Source organism: Trichoplusia ni, chromosome 11 (assembly GCF_003590095.1).
Source record: "Trichoplusia ni isolate ovarian cell line Hi5 chromosome 11, tn1, whole genome shotgun sequence".
Classification (NCBI taxonomy): domain Eukaryota; kingdom Metazoa; phylum Arthropoda; class Insecta; order Lepidoptera; family Noctuidae; genus Trichoplusia; species Trichoplusia ni.
The window spans coordinates 13095788-13105303 of NC_039488.1; the positions used below are offsets into that span (position 1 = coordinate 13095788).

The 9516-nt window shown below is 34.2% G+C and overlaps 1 protein-coding gene across 1 annotated transcript; it reads right to left on the reverse strand.

The window, feature by feature from the left end:
- Positions 1–1142: 1142 nt before the first annotated feature.
- On the reverse strand, positions 1143–5995 carry LOC113498832 (phosphatidylinositol-glycan biosynthesis class X protein-like). Its single transcript, XM_026878975.1, has 5 exons — positions 5620–5995; positions 5211–5355; positions 4762–4916; positions 4201–4354; positions 1143–2728 (listed from the first exon to the last, which is right to left on the reverse strand). The coding sequence occupies exons 1-5, from the start codon at positions 5754–5756 to the stop codon at positions 2558–2560; spliced, it is 762 nt and encodes a 253-aa protein (XP_026734776.1). The 5' UTR covers positions 5757–5995; the 3' UTR covers positions 1143–2557.
- Positions 5996–9516: the final 3521 nt, after the last annotated feature.

Sequence of the window (9516 nt, forward strand, 5' to 3'; positions counted from 1 at the left end):
TGAATAATAATATAATTTCAAATCAGGATTTCTAAAAAAAATCTGTGCTTAGTAGGTAAATTTATTATTAAACCAAATACTAAATACTTACCTTCTAATTAAGTACCAACAGAATAACGTTGGCATATTTATTTTCGATTGACGTTAAAGTTTGAATCCCGTTCACACGATGGGAAAACTCGCATCGCTACAACGGAAAATTCAGAGTCACAAAGATATAATTAAACGATAGTCTTCTAAATGAGGAATGTTTTGCAAAAAGTGACAGCAACTACGTAAATAAAAACACGAAGTACCTCAAGAACACTTCAGACTTCGAACAAGGGTTCGCGAAGCAACTAAAATAGCTGGAAACAGCCGTTTTTGAGGGTAGAAACGTACAAAAAGCGGCTGCCTGTGCCGTCAGCTATTAGGTTTTATGTGAAACCTGAACTCGTACTGTCTTAATAGACGGCAAATATATATTATTATACTAGAGACCCGGCAAACGTTGTTTTGCCGAGATTTGCCGAATATTTTTTTTTCTAGTTGTATGTATTTTTAATGCCACATTATAAAAAAATAACAACAAACCATTTCGTTCAAAAAACCAAATTTTTTTTTTTGTGTGAGCAACCCTTATCACTTAGGGGTATGAAAAATAGATGTTAGTCGATTCTCAGACCTACTAAATACGCATATAAAATTTGGTAAAAATCGGTTAAGCCGTTTCGGAGGAGTACGGTAACTAACATCGTGACACGGGAATTTTATATATTAGAAGATTTTAACCTCTTTAACCCCGACGCAAAAAGAGGGGTTTCATAAGTTTGTCGTGTCTAGCCGTGACATCGTAGTTACCGAAAAAACTGAGCAGCTTCAATTTATTGTTTTGTGTTAAAGATGAATTATGTTAGACTGTAAAACATGTCTGTTTAAAATTTGTCCAGTAACGTAAAGTTGTGAAGGTGGAAGTTTATATTGCCGCAGATTTACATTTCTGTTTATGCATTATTGTTCTAGGCTAGAATGCGCATAGAGGCATACGGTAAAGATAATTTGAAAAGCAATGGGAAGAAAATATTTCACTCTTTTAGGCAAGGAGTTGGTGACTTCTCTTTCACTTTTCGCTCATACAGGTGAGGTAATAAAAACTATATTTCTTTGCTATCACTACATAATTTATTTTCGAGTCATTCAGTCCACATCTCTATTAAAATAGTGCGTACAAATTTAGTATTACAACGGTACCTGTGTGAGTATATAGTCGGAGATTTTAGTAGACAGTTGAAAATTATTGTAGACTTATTGTAAGTCGACACAATTTTTTGTGAATTAAACGCAGCCGTTTTAAGTGACGATGATCAAACCACCTACATAATGGAATTGTATTTATTATAATTGCAATTCAAACCAAATATATACCAAGTAATCATTTTACATCTTTCCTTTTGAATACTTATTTATAACATTGTTTTTCTGTTAGCCTCATGAAAAAGATATATTTATACATGACTAGATCATAATACAAATTTTAATAAGCAAATACCATCGACAGTTTGTCAAATACCAAAATCGACCTTATTACATTAAAATAAGGATGGTGTTAGTTGATTTTACCGCCGGAGGGCGGTAGATTGAAAACAAACAGGAAAATACAAAAATATACAACCTCTTTTATACATTTTTAAGAAACCAATATAATCTGGTACACGTGTTTTGTCTTAAAGACTCTCAAGGAATATGTGTACAATTTTACCCAGAATGTTTTCTTTCAGTTGCCTGAAATCTGTGAATCGAGAAAACTCTTTATTTCAAAACCTGGAATGTTTTTATGTTAAACATTAATTTATTAAAAACAGTACATACAAATAATTTAACAAAAATATAACTGCAGTAAAACAAAAAGAATTGCAGTGTGCATATCAATATAAAATTTGCGGAAAATACATCTTACAGCCTTGTAATAAAGGCGCTTTTATTCTCATATTCAATTGTACTACATACATGAATATACACACTTAGTGCCAAATAGGTTAAGTCTCAAGTCAAAGAATTAAGTCTGTAGAGCCTGTACTATAAGCTTTAAAACCAGGTCTTTTATAATGTGGACGCGAGACGCAAGATATAGTACTCCGTCTTGCTCCCACGACAGCGAAAGTCCTACTATCGGCAATTCCGCATACACCACGTATGTAACAAAATAAACGCTACGGGTCCCGCGAGTAGGAGGGTCCCGCACTCCAACGCCTGTCTCACCGTAACAAAAATCTTACCACATTTTTAAAACCGAGGTCTGCCGGCACAAGCTATTGTTTGTACTAACTTACACTGCACTACACACGCATACAAGTTGGTGGCACAGCAAAAGTAACGGGAAAATTAGAGAATCCAAAGCAAACCAAAGAATCCGTTAGCCGAATTTACGAATTTGCTACAGGCCCGCTCTGGCTTTATTCAGTACTGACTATAAGGGCACAATTATACTGGTATCTGCCTGCTTTACAAACGGTCAATACAGCTCTATACACACTAACTCTAAGCCACAATTCGTTCTCTAGAATGTCTAAATAAATAATTATGATAACGGATTGTTAAAGGGGTTGAATGAGGTTATTAGTTTATGTTCGTGTATCGCTTTGATCAGATAGAGGGAGCCAATGGCGATGACCAGGGCGGTGCCGACCGATATCTTCGAGTAGTGGTCCATGTCGCCCACCGGGATCTTCCATACTATGCTGTCTGACATCTGGTGACAAAAAAAATAGGATTTAAGAAAGGTTTGGATGAATTAAGAACCTTCTTGGTAAAGGACGGCTAGCAATGTTTACTTGAATGTACACCTCTTTTTAGAAAAACTTGATAATAATAAGCCTTTATTTTTTTACAATTTTAACGAAGTTAATGTGGATTATATAAATAATAAATAAATAATAATTAATAAATAAATGCGGACAACATCACATACATTGTTCTGGACCCAAAGTAAGTTGCTAAAGCACTTGTGTTATGGAATTCAGATACAACGAAGGTACCACAAACACCCAGACCCGAGACAATGTAGAAATGTGAATTTTTACATTGACTCGACCGGGGATCGAACCCGGGACCTCAGAGCTAGCGACACCTTGAAACCGGTGCGTACGCCACTCGACCACGGAGGTCGTCAAATTATATCTGTTGTTCCAGTAATTATTCAATGTAATTATTAGAGATGCGCCGAATAACTATTCGGTATTCGGCGTATTCGGCATTTTTTTCACTATTCGTTATTCGGCCGAATCATTCGGTTTGGTGCCGAATATATTCGGTTCCTTTTTTCCGCCACATTACCCGATGTAGAACTCAAAGATATAACTTATTCTGTTATAAGTCTACGGAATACTATGAAAAAATTGTTGAATTCAAAAAAGCTTTAACTCAGTGTCAGTGTAACCAAAAATCAACATGTTGATTTCTTAAACAACAACAGTTTACTTACAACTTTCTAGTCAATATTTATTTTAATTTTAAAAACGCTTTAATCAGTCTTTCATTATAAATTATACTTTTAGACCGCCAAACAAAATATTTAAACCATAGAACAAGATAATAATCCCTAATTCCCTACTATAATATTATAAATGCGAAAGTAATTCTGTCTGTCTGTTACGCTTTCACAACTAAACCACTGAACTGATTTTAATGAAATTTGGTACAGAGATAGAGTTGACCTTGAGAAAGAGCATAGGATAGTTTTTATCCCGGACTTTTGAAGAGTTCTCTTGGAAACGCGATATAACCGACCTCGACGCGGGCGAAGCCGTGGGCGAAAAGCTAGTAACAGTTAGGTATTTCTGAAACTAAACAGTTAAAACTTAAAAAATAACATTTTTTTAAATGTTTAATCTTGCGGGCGGCAAGTAAGGACATGTTGAAACCTGTTTACGAGGCGAGGCAATAAAATTTTGAACCGAATAGTTGGGCCGAATATTCGGTTCGGTAAACTTTAAACCGAATAGTATTCGGCATTCGGTTATTCGGTGAAACCACTATTCGGCGCATCTCTAGTAATTATTATACCAGAAACAGGTTTAGCTGTTGTTACACTTAGCTTTTGAGTAGTTATGATTAAATACTATTGAATATTCTATAGAAATCAAAATTAAAAGTCTTAATTTCAAGTGGTCCTCTTTCAGTCACTTTCAAAATATTAAACAGCAAGTTTTAAAGCGATCTTACCACAGAGTAAGGAATCTCCTTCCAGCTGCACTTTTCCTTGGAGCTGCCGTTGCAGAGGAAGTTCACAGGTTTTGCGGCCTTGTTGCACATCTCCAGCCGCTGGTCTGGACAGCGGAGGTATAGCTTTGGAGGGTCGATCTTGTTTCTGGTCATGCTGGAAAATAAATATAGAATTTTAATATAAAAGAAGGCAAACTTCAAAGTTTACTAATTGTTTGATGTTTGAGGTATTAAAATAAAATTTACTTAAAAACATGCTCATTGTAACATAGATCTCAAAGCCAGATTAATGATAATTGTGACGAACCATGTGCTCAAAAACTAGATAATAAGTTCCTTAGAATTATTACAGTTAAGGTCTAAATATATGACTAGTATGACTACATTAGAGAGTTACAAAGTTGTAGTCTTTTCAATTTAAATTTATTTCTTTAAACTTTCATGTACAATTTGATTCAAAAGTTAGACTTTAATCTAAAATTACTTTTGTGATACACAAGGATTCAGTAATATGTATTCATAATTTTCACAAATAAATAAATGATTATAACAGTATCTTACCCTCCACCATACAAAGCTATATGGTAGCGAGCATGCACAGGCAGCCACATGTACACCTTGCAGTCTTGTATCTTCTCAATAACATATGTTACAGTTGGCGGGGACTTCTCAGCCGGCAGCTCTATGTTAACTTGGTGCTTTGGTATGGCATTTATCTGAAAAAGGCAAGTCAATATATGAAAAAAATTCTTTTAATGTAGTAGCAGAAATTTTGGAAAGTAAAGTCAATAATTGGCTTCTATGAATGAAATAAGAAAAGGGAATGTCTTTCATATTCAGAATGTTACTTAGGCTTGAATGACTTTTCAGCTTTCTGCAAGGTTCGTACCTTAATTATATATATAACAACACTTTTCCATTTAAAATATAGTATATTAGAACAAGAACAGTAAATATTCTTTTAGCTTTCAAATTACTTTACAATTACATTTTGTAATAAAGTAACTCACCTTATTGTTTCGCCTCAAAGTGCTGAGTTCATCAGGGTTAGCGTACACTCCACTTGGCAATACCTGTTCCAACCCAAGGATGCAGTCCTTGAACAACCAGCACTGGTCATCTTCTCCGTTAAATATTATTCCATAGGTCAAATTTCTGAAAGTTTGAATGAAAGAAAATATCAATGAATTGTAAAATAAATCACAGTACAGGGTACAGTTTGACAAAACACTCTCTCATTTTTCATCATAGGATCCTCTGTAAAATAAATTACAAATTTCTTTTTGTTTTATAGAAGACAAAAATTATAAAAGTCTAGAAGAATTGTTGAGTTTGTTGTTTGCGAAATAAAGAGAAGAGAGAACAAGAGAACTGTGTTAATGTATAACAATACACTTTATAGGCTAATGTTACACTTACCTGTGGAACCCTTCATTTTTCAGGGCCTGTTTCATTCTCACGTTAAATTCACATGAATAAGCAGATAAATAGTGAACAGACGTTAGAAAAACAATACAGGAAATTAATAAACAAATATTTTGATTGCAACCCAACATCTCTCTTCCGTACTCTTTCAAATTTATTTCACTAGCTTTATTTACACTATGTAAGAGTGAACTATTTTACTAAAATATTAATGAATTTCAGTCATCTTTAGATAAAATGATAAATATTTGATACCGATTACCAATATTGATAAACTTCATTTCAAACATGAAAAATAACACCACAATACCACATATGTTGATCATTTGTCTCTTGAGGTTGTCTATGTGAGAGGAAAAGCGGAATATGAAATTGCTTTAGTTAGAAAAGTACGATGGCTAAAAACAGTGTTAAAAGTCTGGAACGCGAAAAACACAATCAATACTCGTTTGACATTTGATGCTAAAACTTGCCATCTGTTATATTTATTCTTTTTATGCATCTGGCTGAAATAAGTTTAGTGAAAATAAAGTAAAAATTAATAAAGAAATAGAGATTTTTTTTTAATGCATAATGACTATTTCTTGATATATTTTTTACTTATTTGTAACCAGACACTTATGTGCGCCTGCGAAATAATTTATAGCAATGAGTATTGTTGCTTATATCTGTCATCATAATTTATTTTGTAGTTAGGAAAGATAATGAAATGCTTGTTAAGCATGGCAGTATAAAACTGTATTTATGTATAGTTATTATGTTCAACCATAAACCTCTAAATATAAATATAGCAAAATAATACAAAAACGACCACTCTTAGCAAATACCCAACTAAAGAGCATAAAACAGCAAAGCAAAAACAACAAAAAATTCACATGTCTAAAAATAAACCGATCAATCGACCCGCCTCCTTGACAGGAGTTGTTAATTAATGAGCAAAAAACAACTGAATGTCATTGTTAATTAAATTTCGTCGTGACCTTTACACACACGATGCAAGCGCCGGTACTAGCGTCTTGAAGTCTGCCGATAGTCATTGACGAGTATGGAGGCAACAGGTTTTAAAGGGTTTGGATATTTCAGATTAAATCGCTTTTCTGACTTGAAATATACCTACCTAAGTCCAATCGTCCGTATGCGTTTGAGGTAATGTCATATTCTGGTCCTTGTTGGTGTTCTAAGACATTGCGGTCCTTGTACTGACCAGCAACTGCCATGGCGATTGAAGGTAGTTTGTGTTATGTAGAGCACCCAATATATACACCCAATTTGGATAATAAATTTTAACGCTAGAAAAATCTAATTCTTGTATATCTCAAGAGAATTACTTCTTGGCTTCCCGTCAACAACATTATTAGGAAACCTAATTAATTTACAGAATTTTGCACAATTGTTTAGCAAAAAAAGCGCTTAAGTACCTATTGATTGAACCAGCTTTTATGCTAGTAAATCTTTGTTGCTCCTTCATGTCAGATCGCATCGTAAGTCATTGACGACAATGCCGACCAGTCGAGGTTACCTTGTGTGGAGTTTAAGGTCACTGTTTCAACGGAACGGGTTTAGGGACTGATCCGAGAAAAGTAGTTCCGATGTGAAGATTAATGAGGTAGAGGAAACGATAAACCAGTCTTATGTACTTAATTAATGTTTATGCTCTGAGGATTTTCAACATGTCTTAAGGTAAAATATTAGTTACTGTCGTTGTTAAAGCGTGACAGCGTATAACACGGCGTGAAACGGCATCCCTCTTCCTTCTTGCGAGGTGGGGAGCCTTCAGACGTCTTTAGCATGTCCTGAGAGCCTTAAAAATGTGTAATAATAGTGGCTGTTAGATGTCATACTGTTAGCAATGGTCTCTTCCCATATAGAAAAAAAAAACTAGCATTAATCATCGCCCACTAACTAAGGCTTTAGATTTCATTTTGAGGAATATAGGTGATTTCTACAATACTATTATTTGTTTCCGATATTGGAAACTTAATTTTCATAAAAGGCAGCATCATTTTAGTAAATGATGAATGACAATGTTCATACAAAAATAAGTTTTTCTTGTTTTGTGTGCCCTCTACATAATCATATCAAATACTTTTCTTTTAACGTCGCGAACACTTTATATCGTTTGCTACACTAGGTGTTAGTTTTAGGTGAGGTGTAGCTACATTCAGGACGGCGATAGTTCAGCGGGAAGTCTGCACGCACCTTGAGTCATTAATGGTGTAAGGGTGACTCTGATACACGGAATTTAGAGATAGGACTAGGAGAATGTGGAGGTAATATCTAGTTTCTAAAATATGTCACTGTTTTCATTGTATTAATAGATGTAGGATTAATAATGTTTGTAATATCAATGTCGTGATAGTGCTGTATTTATTAACATAATATTTATTTTATTTACAAAGAACGGCATATAATACCACTTACAGTTTGCTTAAAAAGTAACATTTTAAAACTTACTGTTATACTATTTATAAACAAGATTTGAATATGAAGGGTACTGATTAAATCCCTCTAAAAACTTTCTCTAATAATTCTTAAAATAATATAATCGAAGTTTATTAAACCTTAAGGAGCTAAATTAACGAAAAACTGAAACTGTGTTCACTCACGACGGCTTGCAACCATGTAGAGTCAAATAAAAAAGTATGGTAAATCTTCTGCCTCCTGTTTCAGTGGTTACTTTACCTATTAAAGTCTATTTAGCAAATATAATTAAACAATGTTCCTGTTATTCTAATTATAAATATTGCAAGTTACCATTACATCATATTGGAGAACAGGTCGTTCTTTACTTATAAGAACATAAAATACTTTTTGTTCAAGTTATATCCGTTTGACCAACGACTTCGTTTAAATAGTAACCATTGTTATTTCCTTAATTACTTTAGCACTAAATAGAACCTTATTGTTCTATGTATTGTTAGTCGTATTTCTATTACTAAGTATGTGTATAGTGTTAGGCGTTATGTGCATGAGGTAACGTCTCTAAAAATCGATGGTTACAGGGCGATTTTTGTCGCAATCGTATGTCTGTTGCTGTGAGAATTCGCAACTACTTAGAATAAAGTCATTGGACATGAAAGACTCTTTACCTCGTGAAGAAGAACCTCATACCTAGCCCATCACCAGTAAGCAGAGTGATAAATTTGATTTTTAATATTCAGGTTATGCACATCGCTCGCAAATTGTGCGACCGCCGAACCGAACTGTAAGAATGTTAGGCGGTAACAATTTAAGAACGATTTCGACCAAAGCTCAAAATTACCATAATTGTACCATAATTCCTACCAGAAATAAACCGTTTTTATTTCTGGTAGGAAGGCTAAAAAAGGCACACTCTTAAGGTTGATAAGACTTTACAACTGCAGAGTGTTTTCCGACAACAAAGTTACTCGTGAATCAAAAGCAGAAAACCTATTTAAACCGTTGTTGCTTGTCAATAAGCGGGCTCTACAAAGGTTCTACTCGCTTCCCACAGAACTTTGAAATAAGAACTACTCTTATTATGGCATAGAGTTTCGCACGATGTGTCATGGCTTCATGAGTTATCAATAAAGAGTTTTTACTTATGTCTAGATTAAGTACAAACTGTGCAGAATTTTGATGTTATGGTATGTTACTTGAATGAAGAACAGACGAAGCTAACGTTTTCCCGGATAAGTAACAAGAGATGTTAAGAAATAATAAATAATGTATCCTATAAGAAAATCTCTTTTTTTCACAAACATTCAAGTCACACGTATAAAGACACAAAGACTCAGGACAACATTCGTTGATAATACAAAATTTGGTTTTTCCCCTGGGATTGTAGCTTGTATTTGAATTTGGGATCGAGCCCACGACACTTCGCGCAGTGTGTTTGGCTTGGTGAAATCAACCACTCGGCTGTCTGTT

What these genes read in the sequence shown, in the direction of transcription:
- LOC113498832 (XM_026878975.1), bottom strand. Translation starts at nt 5,756, where the DNA reads ATGTTGGGTTGCAATCAAAATATTTGTTTATTAATTTCCTGTATTGTT. An exon ending in ATAGCTTTGTATGGTGGAGG is followed by an intron (nt 4,355 to 4,761) that starts GTAAGATACTGT and finishes TTTATTTTCCAG; the next exon opens with CATGACCAGAAACAAGATCG. An exon ending in AGGAGATTCCTTACTCTGTG is followed by an intron (nt 2,729 to 4,200) that starts GTAAGATCGCTT and finishes TTTTGTCACCAG; the next exon opens with ATGTCAGACAGCATAGTATG.